Consider the following 19,190-nt stretch of genomic DNA (forward strand, 5'->3'; position numbering starts at 1 on the left):
TGTTCAGTCTGCTGCTGGGCTGCAAGCAGATTTTTGTGAATGGAAGGATTTGCAGTGTAAGAGTGTGTGTGTGTGTTTGTCCTCACACGTGCATGAATGAGAGAGCTGCAGCTCCTCAGCATCAGCAGCAGGTGTGAACAGGAGCGTGCACAAACCTTTGTGCATCGTCAGGAATGTATGTGAGTGACGCAACACGACAACAAGTGTTTGTTTCTGCGTGTCTGCTTGCAGGGGACACTGTGTGTGAGTGTGTGTACAGGAGTGTCAGTGAGTGTGCATGTGACGGTCAAAAAGGCGTTTATTTGCAGGGATGGAAAATGCTAAAATTAGCCGATGTTGCTGGACAATACACTTACAGCCATCAGCCGAGCTAAAAGTGCCCCCCTCCTCATGTGTGTGTATTTAAAACCATTGTTGTGAGGACGCTTCGGTTCCTCTGAGAGGTCAGACCCGGTTTGGGGGGCCTGAAACTGTCAGACTGAGCTCTTTCTGCTGATGTCACAGAGCCGTCATTAACGTCTTTGTGAAAAACCACACTCTGTAAACAAAAGATGGACATGTGCCCATGACATCACTCACGCTCAAATGTGGAGGAGAATGTTTCGATCACGTTAACGCTGCAGCTGAGCTGGTTTTAAATAAATAAATAATTTTTTTTTTATTTATATAGCACCTTTCAAGACAGAATCACAAAGTGCTGCACATAAGATTACAAGTCATAAAAAGATTTAAAAAGAGAAAATAAAACAGGCAAAAAATTAACCAAAAGCAGTTTTAGAAAGGTGAGTTTTGAGTTGCTTTTTAAAAACAGCGACTGAGTCCACAGTTCTTAATGTTTGGGGGAGAGGTCCACAGTCTGGGGGCCACAGTGGCAAAAGCTCTGTCACCCTGAGTCCTCCTCTTAGTATTTTTAAAGCAAGTAAGCCCTGATCAGATGACCTCAAAGACCTGCTGGGGACATCGGGCTGTAGCAGATCAAAGATGTAGGCAGGTGCCAGTCCGTGCACAGCTCTGTAGGTCAAGACCAGGATCTTAAAATTGACTCTAAATGTAACAGGAAGCCAGTGTAACTGAGATAACAACGGTGTCACATATGAGTACTTGCAGGATTTTGTCAAAAGCCTCGCTGCAGCGTTTTGCACAACCTGCAGACGATCCAGAGAACCTTTGCTTAGACACATAAACAGCAAATTACAATAATCCAAGCATGACGACATAAATGCATGTATAGCAATCTCCAGTTCAGAGCGAGATAAAATCGGCCTCAGCTTAGCCACATTTCTTAAATGATAAAAACAAGACCGAACCAGAGATTTCAACACCTAAATTCCTGATAGAGGATTTAACATAAAGTGAGAGAGGACCAAGGGCTTTCACTATCTGCGATAGAAACCTATCAGGGGCGCATACGAGGTTTTCCCCACGTTGAGTTGGAGGAAATTTGCAGCCATCCAACGTTTGATCAAATCTAAGCAATCATTCAGACGCTGAAGCTTAGATAAATCCTGGGGCTTAAAAGAAACATACAACTGAATATCATCAGCATAACAGTGATAAGAAATGTCCTCAGAAGAGCCCATTATATGCCGGAGGGGGAGAAGATATATTAAAAACAATAAAGGCCCCAAAACTGACCCTTGAGGGACACCATAAGTAAGGGAGGTAGAGGATGACCTAAAATCGGAGACCGCCACAGAAAAGGATCGGTGATAGAATAGAATAGAATAGAATTCAACTTTATTGTCATTGCACATGCACAGGTACAGGGCAACGAAATGCAGTTTGCATCCATCCAGAAGTGCTTTAGTGATATAGATATATTACAATATATATTAGCAATAATATAGATATGTGAGTATATTACAGAAATGGGTCTATTATGGTATGTTATAATGTACACGGTATGAAGTATGTTGTGAATATTCTATAACTATAAGTATGTACAGGTTGTAGTGAGTACAAGCTATGTACAGGCTATTAACAGGATATAAATATGAAAAACTATACAGAAGATGGATGGAGATAAGAGGAGAACCACTCCAAGGCAGTTCCAGATACACCAACCCAATTTTTCAGCCTTTCAATGAGGATGTGATGGTCAGCTGTGTCGAAAGCTGATGTGAGGTCCAACATGAGTAGAACAGAGCACTTTCCTGCATCATTATTCATCAAGATATCGCTTGAGACCCTAAGAAGAGCTGTCTCCGTGGAGTGAAATCGACGAAAACCGGACTGAAACTTATCGTAAATGCCATGTTTATCAGGAGCTGCCATAAGTTGCTTAGCCACTCATTACATGCTTATGCAGAAGAGAAAAGGTAAAACTGTAAGTTAGATAGTAATGTAATTACTCTGTGTTTTTGAGGTCCTTTATGCCAGTTCATTGAAGCATTACGTTTACCTGACTGATCGTTTCAGATGCAGTTCTGCTTCTGTTTGCTGCTCCCCGGCCTCCTGTCCTTCACTCTGCTCCGCTGCAGCGTCGACGGCCTCAGAGTCCAACCGCAACCTGCTCGGGTCAGTGTGCGCACACACACACACACACACACACACACACACACACACAAGCCCTCTCATTTGACTCCTAAAACCCATTTTCAGCAGCCCTGTACAAAAAGTCCTCACAGTGCTCTAATGTCCCCGTAATGCATAAACGTCATCACAGTTCATAGTTCGCACTGATCCACTCACACTCGTGCATGTCTTTCTATCTTTGTGAGGACCAGACGTTCGTGTTTCACCAGTGGGAAAAGGACATTTACTTTCTTTCAAATACTTCCATTCTGTGCGCTTTAATGTAACCTGTGAGGAAGTACTTTTACATCATGTACTTCAGGTAAACTTTATAAGTACTTTTATTAGGCAGGATCCCGTCACACCATCACGAGAGCCAAAACAAGCAGCTCCTCCCTCGAGGGCTCGGTGCTGATATCAGATGGCGTGAGGCGGCGGGGAGGGAAAGCCGAAACGTTTTTCTGTTTAGTCTGGATGACACGAGATCTGTCGGAGTCATCTGAGGCAGCAGGCGGACAGGAAGTGAGACACCGCTCGCTGCCGGGGCCGTGGCGTGAGAGACAGGCTTCAGTGTGGAGGCGTAACATACAAAAACACAGTTCAGTGTTTTCCATACGGAGACTCCCTCATTGAAAATAAAGATGGAGGCGGCGTCGGAGGCTTTTCACAGCATCCCCTTGATTTACGTTTTTATCAGCAGACCAAAGTTCCCAGTAATCAGGAGGCATACGGGTTCACGTGTTAAAGGACAGGAAGTCCTTAAAACTGGACAGGAAGCACTGGATCAGACTCACACTCCTTTCCTTGGATATCATGTACAAAACCTTCAGCTCTAAGCCTTATCCCGGGTAATTTCACACATCCTCTCATACTCTCCTCATTTTCAGTAGATAAACTTGTTACGCCTTTATCTGATCCAGCAGGTAGACCAGCCCATTTTGAGATTTCATGCAGCCCCTCAGTCCCGCCCTGTAGGTGTGAAGGTGGGGGAGGAGCTGACAGCAAAACTGCTCCAATCGGATCACCTGATGAGGATGGAAAATGATGTCATGGAGCCAAAGAGGAAGAGGAGCTTTCCCATCAACAACGTCCCGCTGGACCGCCTGTCCATCAGCTCCATGGAAACGAAGCAGCAAGGGTCAGACAAGCAGAGGTAGTCACCTGTGAGAATACCTGAGAACACCTGAGACGCAGGGATGAGTCTAACGCCTCCATGTTCTTCTGTCTGCAGTAAGGTGGTGGAGTCGCCACGGCGACGACTCAATCCACCGCCCATTGACAGAATCGGGATGGGTCGTCTGCCAAACGGCAGAGGGTAGGCCACATCCCCTCCGTCTGAAAGCCCACCCTCTCTCCACAGCGCTCTCACTGGACAGGTGCAGAACTGCATGTGACTCATTTTCATAAAAGTATCAGTAAAAACACTAAAATGGTCATTTATCTCTACAGATGCATGAAACCGCCAATCACCTGCTGAACCACGCCCACCCTCACTTCACCTGGACACGCCCACCTGACACCCTCACTTCACCTGGACAGCAAACCTGACACCCTCACTTCACCTGGACAGCCCAACACAAAGCATGACTGTTCAATGATGGTGCGTTCAAATGCAGCTCCGTAAAGTCGGCACACATAGAGAGGAAGTGATTTCAACAACACCTGCGATTTGCTTCCATGGCAACTCGTTTTAACAAGCATTTTATTTACCTGTAAAACTTACAGGTAAATAAAACTTTTTTAAAATACTGAATTTAATCAAGGTGAAATCTGTAATGTGAGCAAATCTCGAATTAGCAGCACCAACAAATATCCTGACGTGTGAGATTAAATATACTTATTAGTTTCCACCAATGAGAAGCTTTGATTTCAGATTTATTAAGAAATAAATATGTTACAACTTCAAAATTTGTATTTGGATAAAATCAGAGCCTGATCTCAGAAAGATCAAATCATCAGAATCGAGCAACTTTGACTATAATAAGAATAATTTGGATGTTTTGAGTTTTTTCATTTATAATATTTTTTCATCTTTTTGATTCTTTGCATTTAATATATAATTAAAAAAATTAAAGGTTAGAGTTTGAACATTTTAACCTCATTAGGATTAGTGTTAGGAAACAATAATGCTGCAGTTTTCCGAGTGTCACCTGAATGCACCATCGCCGGCTCCTCCTGCTGTTGGGACCCTGACTGGAGGCGTTGTTGCCTCGACTGCCCTCGCAATCGTCCAACACCAATCGAGTTTCGTCCTCGCACGTTTGTCTCGGAGTTGTGCCGCAGGACTGTTTCCACAGCAACGGCACATTTCTACTGCGACCGTAAACAGTGGACAAAGCTACTGTTACGTCATCTCAAAGTCATGAGATTAGCATTTTCATCATCAACACCTTAGTCGCAAAGCAGACTTCCTGTTCAATATGACCCAAGATGAGTGACTGAGTCCATCAGCAGCAAAGTGTTTACAGAGGTCAAGCTTCTACAGCACTGGAAGTCTTTTTGCAACTGCAGCAGTCGCCACCTGGTGGCTTTTTGATAGAATGCAGGTTTAACTCTCCTGGCTTAGCTTTATTTTCCTCACCAGGAAACTATGTCCATGTTTTATACCATCTATGACGGTAACACATCTAAAGTTTGTAAACTTGAAATGAGAAAAAAATAAAATAATAGTCCAAAAACAGGTTTAAGCGTCCGAGTGGCGCTGCAGTGGAAACCGTCCTGCTCACTGATTCTGTTCTGATGTGCTTCTTCCTGCCCGAGTTTAACTGTGCTTAATAAAAAGAAAATGACAATGAAGTTCTGAGTGTGACTGATTTTTTCTCTTTTTCAACCCCTTGAGGATTTTAGATCATGTGCTAAAGGCTACAGTTCCACTAATGTCCACTAGAGGCTCCACCAGTAAGTCCCTCCCCATGCTCCCAGAAATAAACATGCGTACAGCCAGGTGAGTTTTTGTTGAGTCTTTATTAAGAAAAGATCATGTGATCCAGAACAGTGCACACAGAACGGCTGGTTCACACAATCCACGAATGATCCGGATCAATCAGAGTCCCGGCATTTCTTGTGTGAACTCATCCACCGAGGACTTCTGTACAGCTGCTATGGGAGCAGAGAAGGGAGATAATGGACCAGACTATCAGCAAAATACAAACACCTTCACATTCAGAGACGGAGAGCGCAGACGAGACTTCACCCTCAAATCCAAACCAGAGAACTTGAATGTACTCTGGACAAGAAACTCCAAAATGATCCTCTGATTACACAACACGTTCATCTTTAACCAACTCTGTCAGCATGGCAGTTTACAAAATATATTAAAAAAAGAAAGAAAGAAAACAAGCTAACTACTAATACAAGCTAATACCACAGAGCAATTTAGTCTTTAAATGTAGGCAAATGGCTTGAAGATTACATAAGAATACAGATGTTTAGGACAATGCTAGCTCACAGCTAACATTAGCTATTGTTAAGAACTCAGCCAGTTAAATCAGATGACATTATGCTAATGTTAGCCAAAAATGCTCAAACGCTTAAAATCAACATTTTATCTGCAATGCTACCTTCAAAAATCAGTGCCTTTGTTAAATTAGCTTTACCTAAGGCCAGTGCTATCATGCTAACTTCCAAAACTGGGCTAAGAGATAAATATAAATAAAATGAGCTTCACCTCCAAACCAGCTAAGATAATAACAGTGTAATTTGCTGACAGCTAAAAATAGCTGTCACCTCTAAGGTGAAGCTAACATTAGCTAATATGATAGCATTTGTTTAATTAATTTGTTTTTTCTGATGTAGCTCAATGCTAGCTACCAAAACAACCAGTTAACAAAGCTAAAATGGCTTTGATGTTAGTTTCACTTTGAAGTTATCTATGTTAACCATTCCTTAGAATTATTAAGGTTTATAGCATTAGCTTAAATTACTGATGTCTGCATTATTGATAGCTAGAAACTATTATGGTTTACTTTAAAACATGTGATCACTAACTCCGCCCAATGAACCGTGCATCACCACCAATTTAAAGGCGAACAACGATGTTCTACTCAAAAGAACACAAGAAAGTAAAGTGACAGGGCTGATAATAATATGTGGCCATAGTTCAATATTCATTGTTAGCATATAGATAAACATGAATGTTGGCTTAGAAGGCTTACAGACCTTAATAGTTTTGACATAAGGCTAACATAGCTAGCTAATATAAGCTATTGCTGCACTTTCTTTTTCAAGACAAAGCTAATGTAGATTGCTAACAATAACATCATAATTTTTGTTATGCTAGCTTTACAGCCAACTCACTCTGAGCCGAGGTAAAACTAAAACAGTAGGCTATTTTTACAGATTTTATTAGCTCCGTAGCATATCAAATGTAGATGACTGCTAACATGACTCAGCTTTTGATACAACATCATCATAAATAACAGCTTCATTTTAAAGAAATACAAACACTCGCTAACATTTTAGACTTTGAGATAAAAATGCTGCCAATAATAAAAAATAAAAAAAATAATAAAAAAAACAGAAAAGAAAAGACTATGTGATGCCAGTATTTGTTAACACTGCGACTATCGCTGATTTTCAGGTCAAGCTAATCAAGCTAACTGCTAACACAAGTTGAACAATAAAGCAAATAATTAAACTGTTAGCATTAGGAAACGTTATTTTTGGATCATTTTGGAGTCTTTCATGCGTTTTGTTCAGAGGACAGACAAGTTTACAGCAGATAACACATTTGAACTGAAGCCAACACGGTCTGACAACAGCCCCTTTTTTCAGTAAGGCAGAGCTGGACCTGAGGAGGGCAAAGCTGCGGGTTTGTTCAGAAACAAAACAATAAAAAGTAAAAACGATAAATCCTACTGAGTTTAGAGCAAAAAAAAAAAAAAAAAAAAAAGAATCAGAGCGGCATTCGATTGCCTTCCACGCTGATTTTAACAGCGTGACCCGTCTTCGTCAGGCGCCGGATGTCAGCAAATCTACGCATCTGTTTATCAACACGGGACAAACTCTTCCTCACCGGACCCTGGAGGCAGACAGACACACAGAACAGGAAGTTACAGGATTTACATCTTGTAATCACACACTGAGGTAACAACACAAAGACAGCCGGTTTTTTTCGCACACTTCACTGCTCATGCAGGAAGATGTTTCACAAACACCTCGTTCAGAGCCATCAGATGGGAAGACTGTTCCTAAAGACCATTTACAGTTCAAAATAAGCTTTATTTGTCTCATTCTGCCCCCTCGCTCTGTGTGAAACAAGCTGCTTTAACTCCCCTCCTCCCTGAACATCTATTTGCTTCTGATTGGACAGCTTCTGGAAGCCTGCTGCTGGACGTGTGGCTGATTCCATATCAAAGTGAAAACATTTCTTCCTCCGGGTCAGCTGACTCATTTCTACAGTAAATGTATTTTATTTAATGAAGCCATGCAAATTACAGGTACACTGTCCCACACACTGCACACCTTCTCACCTGTGGAACGTTACTTCCAGTCTCTTAGTGATTATCTCTCTCTAGTGCATGAGTTTGGTGTTTATTAGGCTCAGAGGTGCTCGACGGCTGCAGCAGAGATGTTCATGTGTTCATACAGCAGGAAGGAAAATGATTCAACCCTGGGCACTGCGTATGAGGTCACATGACCTCTGAGTACATTAGTTTGTTAAAGTTAAGGTTTTGTCCGTTGGTTATGACACGATCAGAAGGTTTATCAGTGATTGGTCTGACGTTAGAGGTCTGAATGACTGAAGTGTGATCGATCGTGTGCTCTTCGCTGTGTTCAGTGAACTCTGTTTGGGGGTTGGATAACTTTGCCTCCACTGTACGTCTGCACACTGCCGGTGAGTCAGGCTCTTCACACCATGCAGACAGACTTACTGCCCCCTGCAGGGGAGCAGGGGAGCTACAGGGGCATTCTGTTTCCCTCTATGCTGATCTTCACAGCTCCCTGCGGCCGCCCCAATTTTCTCTGCTCGGCGAAACGCCGTTTGTGCTTCTCCAGCAGGCTGATGGCCTTCTTACAGCCGCTCTACAAAGGACCAATCACAGCTCAGCTCCTGACAGCAGGTAAACTCCTTGTTCAGAGCTTTACAATCAAATAGAAGCAGAAAATAACCCGATGTCTGTTCCAGCACAAAAGTGTTGAAGTGTTTGTTTCAACTTTATTTAAACTTCAGAAAACTGACTGTTTATATAAAAGTTCTTTATTGTTATTCGTATTGTTTTTTCTTTAAAAACGCGTTTGCTCTTAGAGAGGTTTAAAATATATTTGTTTAATTTTGGAATTTTGTATTTGTGATTCATTTTGTAAATCGTGAGTAAATAATTTGTTTGACTCAATTACGAAAAAACTGAAACCAAATGTTAAACTCTGGATATTTCATAGGACTGTGCCTAAAGGGGGCGCTCTGCTGTTTAGTTGAAGTGTAGCCACGCCCTGAAGCACACGCCATCGGCCCGTGTGACCACTCACCCTGCTGGAGTCCCCCTCCACGTTCCATTTGGGCCGAACCACGTAGTCTTTGTTTGAGGGCATCGGGACTCGAGCCCGGGCGCAGAACCCGGGGTCTCCGGGCCGCAGAGCTCTGTTGGGAGCAGGCGTTCAGGTTAATGAGGGTGGAATTTAAACACGGCACAAAATTCCAGACGACAGAGGAGGAAGTTATGACAAATCCCGCCCCCAGATGTCTGAGAACTTACTTCTCCTCTCCGGTCAGCTGCTTCTCCAGGTCTCTGCGAGGCGTCTGACCTCCAGAACTACAAACAGAAGAAGAAGACATGAATTCAACTTCGAGTGTGAAGTAGCTCCGCCGCACCTCGCAGGTTTCTGAGCGATGTTCTTCACCGGCTGAGCCTCCATGCTGTTAGCAGCACGTCACTCCGAGCGAGTTAGTCGGCGCCAAAACTTCCCGCACGGAACAAACTCAGCCCTGCCCGAGCTCCACATCGTTAGGGCAGTAAAACACACACGGCTAACACTGCCGTTACAGAAACAGGCTCCAGTCTCTGCTCTGTTTAACCCCTCTGTGCAGCAGCGCCCCCTAATGTCTACAGTGGATATTAAAAGTATCAGCAGCTGTGACTGTATTAGTTTGTGTCGCAGATATGGACCGAAGCTGAAATAAGGCAGTCCTCCACTCCGGTGCAGTACCAGTTTCAACCACCGGGTGGCATCCAGTCCGCCCAAGCTAATGTTAGCGTTTCTAAGCTGACTTATTTTGATAGCTAGATGAGCTCAGAGTGGAGGTGGTAAAAACAGAGTTACAAGAAGGGCTTGAATCAAATATAAAATCTCAGCTTCAGTCATTTTCTTTAGTTGAATCACTCTGAAATAAATGCAAAGTATTCAAACCGGCCAATTCTGCTTCATCTCACAAGCTCCACCCACCTGTTTGTGAGGAGCAGCCAATCAGAGGATACTTAGAGGAGGCTTATTTTATACTGCAAATTATGCAAACAGACTCTATTAGAGTCCAAGAATGAAAAAGGAGCTGGAAATGAGCAGAACGGGTCACCTTTAAATCGTGCAGCTGCACTCATGAAGTCATTTAAGTCTCAGGGATTCATTCTGGTCACTTTGGTGCTGCTGTGGGTATCTGAGGAGTTACTAAGCTTTAGACAGAGGGATGTAAAACCTGCAGAGACGCGTTAAAGAAGGTAAACCTGGTCACTCAGTGCAACCATGCAACGTCAGGACTGAACCTGGTTGGTGGAGAAAAGACATCAGGTTCCTCTGCCCTCTCCACCTTCTGAGGCTGACTGGGGATGAGACGGAGGAAGAGGAGTGAAAGAGGAAAAACTACGCCTCACGCTAACTACGACCTTTAGAAATCATCTCACAATATTCAAAGAGAAGATCGAGAAAGGCGAAGCTTTCAAATGGGTTTCAGGTAAAGCCGTGCTGAGTGACTTTAGAGTGAACAGCGGTGGGAATGCGGCGCACAGATATAGCAAACGCACTGGGGGGGGGGGGGGGGGGGGTTTCCACCTGTACAAAACACCTGACACTCTGACACAAGCAGAAGATGGAGAATGAGGGTTAAACTGTTCTCAGGTGAGAGACAAGCATCATCACATGACAGGAAGAGGACGCTGAAAACAGAGCACACATCAGCCCGGGGGGGTCGGTCAGTATTGTAGCTACTGCATGGTTCGGACGACTCACTGTGGAAAAGGTCTGAAACCTAACGACGGCTGACAGCGATTCTAATAAAGTCAAATATATGAGCAATTTTATGGATAATGTAAATAAAACTTAAATCGCTGCAGATATGAAGCAGAAACAAGAACGTTAGTGTCGTCTGGGTGACGATGGAATCAGAGGAGGTCGGACGTTGCGATCATCGTTACCTTAGGCGCCGTCTCTGAGGCATCTGCTGATCCAGATCTCTCTGCTGCCGCTCCTCTCTCGTCATCCCCTTATAGTTCGACGTCAGACCGAAGATCGGCCGCGACCACTCGTCTGGAGATGAGAAAGAGTTCAGAAACCGCGGCCTCCACGGCCAGACAGGGAAACTACAGAAAAGGAGCATGGCCTTACTGATGAGTTTGAGAGCGAGGTCTTTGTTGGCTCGAGACTCTTTGGGATGTTTGTACAGGAACATGACGGCCCGCCCGATGCCGCTGTGCTTCAGCGTCTCCTGACTCACGCTGGGCAGCTGCAGGACGAAACACACCATGAACGACTGAATCTTAGAGACGCAGCTGAAGAACGATGTGCCGCGTTCAGCGCTCACCTCCTGCAGTATCCTGAGCAGCTCCTCTCTGATCCTGAGAGCGGGCAGAGATTTGTCAGGAAGAGGGCTGATCCACTCTTTAATGGCCGACATCACGCCGCTGTCGATGAACGTCTCCTTCAAGTCCTGCCTGAGGGACAAACGATAAGAGTCTTCAATGCAGTCACGGAGGAGAAGGACCTGCTTTTTTTTGGCGCTGGTCTCAGCACGTAAGCCTTCAACTATAAGCTAACACGGAGCTCTTACTTCTTCAGGTGCATGACGACCTGCGGCAGCAGCATGAGCTTCTTCAGCGCTGGTTTCTTCTGGCTGTTCAGAGCTCGATCTTCCTGCAAATAAAAACAAATGCACACAGAGTCGGTGAGGATCACAGCTCAGAGATTTGTGAGGCTTTTATTTTGACGGGGCGAGAGCAGCGTGCGCACCTCCGCAGCCTCGTTCATCTTGGTGATCATGGCGTTGACCACGTCGTCGGCGTCGCTGATGAACGTGCCTCCATCGCGGTGCCGCCTCTTCTTGCTGTTCATGGCTTTCCTCCGGGCGAGCATGATGTCGAAGTCTGACATCATGCTGGTGCTACACACACACACACACACACACACACACACACACACACACACACTTAATAGCAGAAACAACAACGCTTGTTTAAAATCGTGTTGCTGATCAGCAGACTCACTCTTGGCCGCTGCGGTCGACGCCCTCGTCAGAGTCTGACTCCTCCTCCGCCTGCACCTTCTGCTTCGCCTTGCCGTCGCCCTCCAGGTCCTCCTGGTTGAAACCCTGCAGGACGACAGTTTGTGAAACGGGAACTGCTCGCGGCTGATCTCGCTTTTGTCTTTGAACGGAGACGCGACATCGAGGCTTACCGTGAACTCCTCCTCATCTCCAGACTCGCCAAAGATGTCTGCGATCATCTTCCTGCAACAGAACAGGCACATCAGCTCCTGGCAGCCACAGAATTAAACTCTTTATTTTGAAATTAAAACTCTGCATGTGTCTTCTTGCAGGGGTGGTAGCTGCATCCCTCAGGCTGTCCTGTAGGGGGCTTTGAGTTTTCTGCGAGGTGTTTCCACGTCAGCACTCACTCCTCCTGGTCTTCTCCGGAGTCGCTGTCGCTGCCAAACAGCGCTTTCTCGTCCTTGTTCCCCGCCGCCTTCGCTCGGTCGTCCTCCTCGCTCTCGCTGTCTGAGCCGAGCTCTCTCAGTTTGGCGGCCAAACTTTTATCGGGACCCCCGAAGTCGGCGTCACTGTCTGAGTTCTCGTCGTCTGACACCGCCCGGTTCCTCTTCGCCACTGAGGAGACCGTCGAGAGCGACAAACGTCACACAACAGCGCTGCTTTACCTCGCAGCATCAACTTTTACTTTCAGCAGAGAATCCAAACAAAGATCCTGCTCCAGCCGTCAGGTCTGCGTTACCTGGTTTCTCCGCCTTCTCCTCGTCCTCGTCCTCGCTGTCGGACAGGATGGCCTTCTTCCTCTTCACTGCAAACACAAAGCTCACTGGTTACTCACACAGCATCTAAAACGGAACTGAAATATTAACAGAACCGGCGAACGTGGCGGGTGACTCCGTCTCCGTCTGACCACGAACACAACGAGCAGCACGCCAAAGGAAAGTCTGTGAGAGAACGTGTTTACCATTACTAAAAGTGATCACATGTTCTTTAGTCGGTGAAGCCGGCGTGTGTGTCACGTGTGTGATCACTGTGGCCCTGCTGGATGGGTACACCTTACCACAGACTTGCTTCACGACAGCGGCGACGTTTACCTCGCAAACCCGGACAGTGTTGGGAAAGTTACTTTGAAAAAGTAATTACTTATAGTTACTTCTTGAAAAAAGTAACTGAGTTACTATATTATCACAGTAACTAATTACTAGGAAAAGTAACTATTGCATTATTAAAAAAACCAAAACAAAAAAAGTTGAACCCTCTCAGAGCGCAGACTTTAAAAGCATCTCGCCTCGTTTCATCCTGTTCAACCTCGCAACCTGTAACCACCACAAACATGGTTAACGGATCATTTTCATAACTCGAAATATAAATTGGACATTTTTAAAACCTTTGCAGCTATTTACCTAAAATGCAGCCAAGGTGTTTTCATTTCTAACTATTTACAGAAAAATCTAATAAGATGTCACAAATGATTTGTGTCTGTGTCCACTGCACGATGCAGGAGAACGCCACCTGACACCTGCAGCTGTGTCACTCCAGTGTTTACACTGTAATCTGTCTTTTTTTGGCAAAACTGACATTCAGCAGTCACCTCATTGTTCTGACACACAACAAAACTACACACTAACTACACACTCCAAACACGCTAAACGTCACAAATCTCTCACCGCCGTCACTCCTAAAACTCCGCCTTCTTCCTAAACAACCAAATGCCATGTTGTCATATCATTTCTTGATTGGTCGACATGGTACATTTTTCCACCAATAGGAAAGGGGTGTTTTTTCTTTTTCTTGGTGCTTTCGAGCTCTTTCCTTAGAAACAGTTTTTGTGTTTCTTCTAAACTTCACGATTTTATTCAGAAATAAATATTTTTAATCATAACTCGTGTTTTTCACGGCCGATCAACACAATTTAAAAACTGATATATATTTTAAAGTCAACACTTGTTGCTGTGTCATCTTAAATTGGTCATGTGATTGTTTTGCCCCGCCCCCTGGTAAACTGAAAACAGCTTCAACCGTCTGTGTTGACAATAGTAACGCGTCCACAATGTAAGAGCGTTGTAACCATAGAAACAGTCATTAGTTCGATCGCTCAATAACGCCGTCACTCGGTCACTGAACCCAGAGCTGCTCGTTTATCTTCATGTTAATTTGAATCAAACTGATCAGATCAGGAAGTCCAGTGTTTCTGGAGTAACGACATCATTTCCTGTCACAAAACGGTTCAACTGAAGTCTGCCTGGGGGCGTGGCTTACCGCCACGCGCATACCTGGCTTCTCGTCGTCCTCGTCGCTGTCACCTCTCTGCTGCCTCTCCTCTTCCTCCTGCTGCTCTCCATCACTTCCTGCTGCAGCCTTCCTCCGCCCTTCCTCTTCCTCCTCCTCGCTGTCTGACTGCATGACCCCCTTCCACTTCTCCCCTCCTCCTTCCTCCTCCCGTTTCTCCTCCTCATCCGAGTCTATCTGCGCCGCCTTGCGTCTGGCAGGCGTCTCTGTGTCAGAGTCACTGTCAGCATTGGAGCGGCGCTCTGGGGACGCCGCGGCTTTGGCATCCTCGTTGTCAGAATCGCTTTCTGCCGCCGCTTTGGGCCGCTCCTCCACATCCGAGCTGCTCCCTCTCCGCTTGGGCGGCGGCGACGCCCCCTCCTCGTTGTCAGATGCTCCGTGTTTGAGCGGCGATGAGGCCTCGTTATCTGAGCCGCTCGTCCTGCGTTTCTCTGGCGGCGACTCCTCCTCCTCGGACGCGCTCACTCTGCGTTTCACTGAAGATGAGCCATCCTCATCGTCGCTGTCGGCGGGCCTCGGCGCCTCCGCCTCAGAGTCACTTTTGTCATCACGGCCCCCGGGGCCCTCGCCCTCCGAGTCGCTGTCGGCCCTGCGGCAGTCCTCGTTGTCAGAGCCGCTGGCCCCGCCACCTGTCACCATGGCGTCGTCCTCGTCGTTGCTGCCCTCGTCCTGACAAAAACAAAGAAAGTTTATCAGCCCGATCACGGCGGTCTGCAGACGGTGTTTGTCATATTTACAGTCCGAACAGACCGGAGCCGCCATTGTTCCAGCAAACGTAACAAATACTGACAGCGTCCACATCACTGCAGCTGCAGCACCAATCCATGTGTCGACCTCATGTTTTCCAGCTGTTGCAACATCTGTCTCTCTAACCTGTGACTCTTTCAGCTCCGGTACTGATCAATCACTGACATGCTGGGAAAAACAACACTCTCATAATATCATACATAGAGCTCATCCCACACAGTTCCAAACATGGAAGATCAGCTGTCCATGTCCGTGTAAATCCGCCTGATTTGAAGTATGAATTTCAGGCACTACTTAAAATGCAAAGACGAAACGGCTCAGAATAAACGTTTGAAAACTGATGATGTCAATGAATTATCTGCAGAATCAATGAGATGAATTCTGACCTCAGACCGGCGCCCGGCGCTCCTCATCTCCTCGCCATCTGATGCTGGGTGTTCATCCTGAACCGGCGTGCCGCCTCCATCATCTACAAGAACACATCCGGAACATTCATGTTAAATTCAGTCCTTTTTAAAAGCATTTATAGGAGCTGCAAAAAGTATGCAGTAACTTTACCAAGCTGCCAAAGTAAAACTGAATGAAAACTACCGGTACACAACAGCTTTCTCTGCATTCCCTTCGATAAACTGCCTTTCAAAGAAATAATCGTGCTTTTCAAGGATCATGGCTTATTAGGACTGGATAGAACATATGACAGCAGCAGTGAGAAGTAGAAGATTACACTACAGTCACATCAGAATATCCACCGTTCTGTACATTAACGGTCAAACAGGCTACAGCTTAGGAAACGTTTCTAGTGTTAAAAAGTCTCCGTAATGATCACACGATGTCATCAGCTGGTCTGTAAACAGCTCAAAAACAAACACTTGGATCCTCTGCAGCTGCTCGCCAAACTTCACTTTAAAAGTGACCAATTTTAGGTTCATGGCTAACCGCGTGACAAAAACATAAAGTCCACCTACATGAGCAGACTTCATCTTTAAGGCTTTCGTATTGATTCGGCTCTCTTTGGTGTATCATGTCTAACCGGTTATATTGATTATGAAACGTTTGTTATGTAATCAGGCCAACAAACACTGATGGTTTAGCTTGGCTCGGTGGAAGGCCGCTTTCTGCCGGGTTCGTGTTGGATGGCTCCGCTGGTTTCCTCCACGGATATAACGTTGAAATATCACCGCGTGTTTCAGTCTTTTGGAGGTAAATGTGACGGAGAGCTCAGGAGATGTTTGCCAGCCGGTCGTGACGCTAAACCGGGACATGTTTGCTGGAAACTGGCGCCGATGCTGTCGCTAACCCCGAAACACAAACAACGATCCCTCCGCGTGATCACAACCCACCTCTGCATCATGTTTATCTAGGACGCGCTCATGGTGCTCGAATTCAGTTAGTATTCAGTTAGCTACTACAGTTGGTCAGTACTGTCCTGTTAGTCGTTTAAATAGGAAACAAAGCATAAGCGTTACCGGAGCGGTTCCCGGACATTAGATCGTCCTCCTCTCCGTCCATTTCCCCGACGAAGAAAGCTTTGAGTTTGGGCTTGAGGGCGGAAACCCCCCTCTGTCCACTGGAAGAAATAAACCTGAACGAAGTAACGACGGTCTGAGGAAGATTACACCCACAGCTAGCCTCTGCTAGCCCACACAGCCAAAATGGTGACTACCTGTATCATATGAGCATGCGCAAAGGGATCGGTCGCTTCCTAATGACGTAAACTGTCTTTTTGGAAAAAATAAACTTTATTAGTATGACAAATGATTCTAGAAAAAACAATACCAGAACATTGGTCGTGTAAGTATTTTTATTTATACTGTTTTGATTTTAATTGTACTGCCGAAAGTTTTTCTTAGCTTTGAACCGCGTGACACTGTCTGTTACTAACTCCAGCTGTAGTGTGACGACTTAGACACGCGCCACAGCCTACAGAGGATCCACGCGGACCCGGAGCTGTCCTGTTTTTTTTCGGCTGGTTTGGTGTGTGTGAGTCCGGTGTGATGGGGGACCGGAGCCGGTTGTGCTCCGTGTGGCTCGGCTCGGAGACCGGGATCCTGAAGGGGGTCAGCCTGTCCCGGAAACAGGCCTTCAACTTCTGCAACACGAGCCACCTGAGTCGAGACCAGGAGGTCCGCGCGCTGTGCTGGGGGGACGCGGCGGAGAGCGAGCTGCTGGTGGGCTGCGTGGACGCCACCGTGAAGACGTTCAGCTTGGAGAAGGGCGCGTTCACCGAGAGCCGGCGCTGCGGGGACCCGGCGGAGGGCTGCTTCTCCGGGCTAGCGGCGCTGGGCGGCGACGCACTGGTCACCTGCGCGGAGAGCGGCGCGCTGCGCGTGTGGAGGCAAGAGGGCGGCGACGAGCCCGTGACACAGGTGGACGCCGGGAAGAACGTGTGCAGGATGCGGCAGAGCCCGGCGAACCCAAACAAGGTGGCCACCGGAGGGAAGGAGAACGGCCTGAAGATCTGGGACCTCCAGAGGCCCGAGCAGCCCGCGTTCAGCGCCAAGAACCTCCGGGACGACTGGCTGGACCTCCGGCGGCCCTACTGGGTCCGGGACATGGCCTTCATCCCGGACTCCGACAAAGTGGTCACCTGCACGGGTTACCACCAGGTGTGTAGCTGTGATTCACCCTCAGCAGGACAAAACGTGTTTTTAAAGAAGACCCATTTAAAGTTTACTTTGGCCCGGGTTAAAGGTCAAGCTTATCACAAACATCTGGTTTGTGTGATCTGTAAACGTTCGTCTGGCTCAGAATTGGCTCAAAAGTCAGACCAGACTCCGTTCAAAAAGTGTTTAATTTTAAGTTTTCTTAAGTCTATGACAAAATTAAAGCTCGTGTAAATCCTCAGCTCTCTACATGTATTATATTTTTTTCTCTAAGTCGGCTAACATTTGAGCAATATTAAAGGACAACAACAAACTGTCTGAGTAAAACAAACTAAGGCTAAAATTATGGATGATTTTATTATCAAAGCCATCGTCAGTTTGGTTTCGGACCGATTCCTCATCAGTTTTCTCTCCATTCAGAAGGTGTTTGATTTAAGGTTTACTTTCTCTTCTCCCATACATTTATGATCTTTAAAATTTCCTCCAGGTTTACAAGTTTAAAGGGATATTCCATAAAATTATTAAGACAAAAACAACACAACTGAAGTTAAAGCTGTGGATAATTTCTAAAGTGTTTCTAAAAAGAAACAATAATAGTGATTTCCCTTTGAGGTCTTTAGTATCCTCGGTGTTGATTCCTGATCAGTGGAAAAAATGCTTTTAGGTGTAAAAACAAATAAAATAATAATAATTAAGCAGCAGAAAATAAAGTTTAAATCTGTCAATTGATGACCTGCTTTGTTTTTTTGTTTTTTTAAAATAAAGTTATGTTGAAACTCTCTCTCAGGTGCACGTGTTCGACCCCTCGTCTCCTCAGAGGCGTCCTGTCCTGGAGGCGGAGTACGGCGAGTACCCGCTCACCGCTATCTCTCTGACGCCTGACGGCACAGCGGTGGCGGTGGGCAACACCCAGGGTCACATCGCCCTGCTGGACCTGAGGAAGGGCCTGGTGCGTGGCTGTGTCAAGGGGCTGGCGGGCGGCGTGAGGGGGCTTCAGTGCCACGCCTCCCAGCCGTTGGTGGCGTCCTGCGGCCTGGACCGCTTCCTGCGCATCCACAGCCTGGAGGACCGCAAACTGCAGCACAAAGTCTACCTGAAGTCCCGTCTCAACTGCCTCCTGCTCGCCAGCCAAGACCTGCAGGAGGGAGGGGCAACTGCAGGGGAGGCGGAGTCTGAGGTAAAGGAGGAGGAAGACGAAGGTGATGATGTGTGGGACGCTATGGAGCAGGTGGAGGAGAGGCAGAAGAGGAAAACGACAGAAGACAACGAGACAACGAAGAAGAGGAAGAAGGCACAGGACTGAGAGGCATTTGCGGTTTTAGAGGACAGTGGGACGTTTAACCGCCGTAGCTGGGGGCTTGTAAGCAGCGTTTATTCAGACTGGAGGCCTTTTATTTTGAAAAGCTTCAGGTACTGGGTAGATGTTTCTCACCTGTGAACAGGTAGAGTCTGCGTCTGCCTGGGGAGACAAATGTATGAGTGCTTTAAAACGTCTTTGTGGTTTTTTATGATTGTAATTATTGAAAATACACGTGTAATTATGATTAAAGGAGTTTCTGCTTCCTGTGTCTGATCAAAGAAGTTAAATGTGCTGACGGAGCATCTCAGCTCCTGAGGAGAAACTGCAG

The 19,190-nt window shown here is 46.2% G+C and overlaps 3 protein-coding genes across 5 annotated transcripts; 2 read left to right on the forward strand and 1 right to left on the reverse strand.

Moving 5' to 3' along the window:
• Positions 1–3,155: 3,155 nt before the first annotated feature.
• On the forward strand, positions 3,156–3,833 carry ostn (osteocrin). The gene is made up of 3 exons (XM_085371700.1): positions 3,156–3,329; positions 3,435–3,667; positions 3,746–3,833. The coding sequence occupies exons 1-3, from the start codon at positions 3,156–3,158 to the stop codon at positions 3,831–3,833; spliced, it is 495 nt and encodes a 164-aa protein (XP_085227826.1).
• A 3,575-nt stretch (positions 3,834–7,408) lies between these two features.
• iws1 (interacts with SUPT6H, CTD assembly factor 1) lies at positions 7,409–16,608 on the reverse strand. 3 transcript variants are annotated; one of them, XM_085371349.1, is made up of 17 exons: positions 16,426–16,608; positions 15,346–15,428; positions 14,197–14,881; positions 12,666–12,731; positions 12,334–12,541; positions 12,115–12,166; positions 11,925–12,028; positions 11,671–11,821; positions 11,492–11,574; positions 11,246–11,375; positions 11,050–11,167; positions 10,860–10,971; positions 10,212–10,268; positions 9,210–9,266; positions 8,983–9,094; positions 8,388–8,538; positions 7,469–7,534 (listed from the first exon to the last, which is right to left on the reverse strand). In XM_085371349.1, exons 1-16 carry the CDS (start codon positions 16,466–16,468, stop codon positions 8,413–8,415), a joined length of 2,187 nt encoding a protein of 728 aa, XP_085227475.1. In that variant the 5' UTR covers positions 16,469–16,608; the 3' UTR covers positions 7,469–7,534; positions 8,388–8,412. The 3 variants fall into 3 exon arrangements, with proteins under 3 accessions (XP_085227474.1, XP_085227476.1, XP_085227475.1); XM_085371348.1 differs by lacking the exon at positions 8,388–8,538 and having other exon boundaries at positions 7,409–7,534; XM_085371350.1 differs by lacking the exons at positions 8,388–8,538; positions 10,212–10,268 and having other exon boundaries at positions 7,409–7,534.
• Positions 16,609–16,882: 274 nt separating this feature from the next.
• wdr74 (WD repeat domain 74) lies at positions 16,883–19,087 on the forward strand. The gene is made up of 2 exons (XM_085371159.1): positions 16,883–17,565; positions 18,350–19,087. The coding sequence occupies exons 1-2, from the start codon at positions 16,954–16,956 to the stop codon at positions 18,863–18,865; spliced, it is 1,128 nt and encodes a 375-aa protein (XP_085227285.1). The 5' UTR covers positions 16,883–16,953; the 3' UTR covers positions 18,866–19,087.
• Positions 19,088–19,190: the final 103 nt, after the last annotated feature.

This window comes from Diplotaxodon limnothrissa, linkage group LG14, assembly GCF_057381915.1.
Source record: "Diplotaxodon limnothrissa isolate DT_005_m linkage group LG14, D_limnothrissa_male_GT1.1, whole genome shotgun sequence".
In the NCBI taxonomy this organism is placed as follows: Eukaryota; Metazoa; Chordata; class Actinopteri; order Cichliformes; family Cichlidae; genus Diplotaxodon; species Diplotaxodon limnothrissa.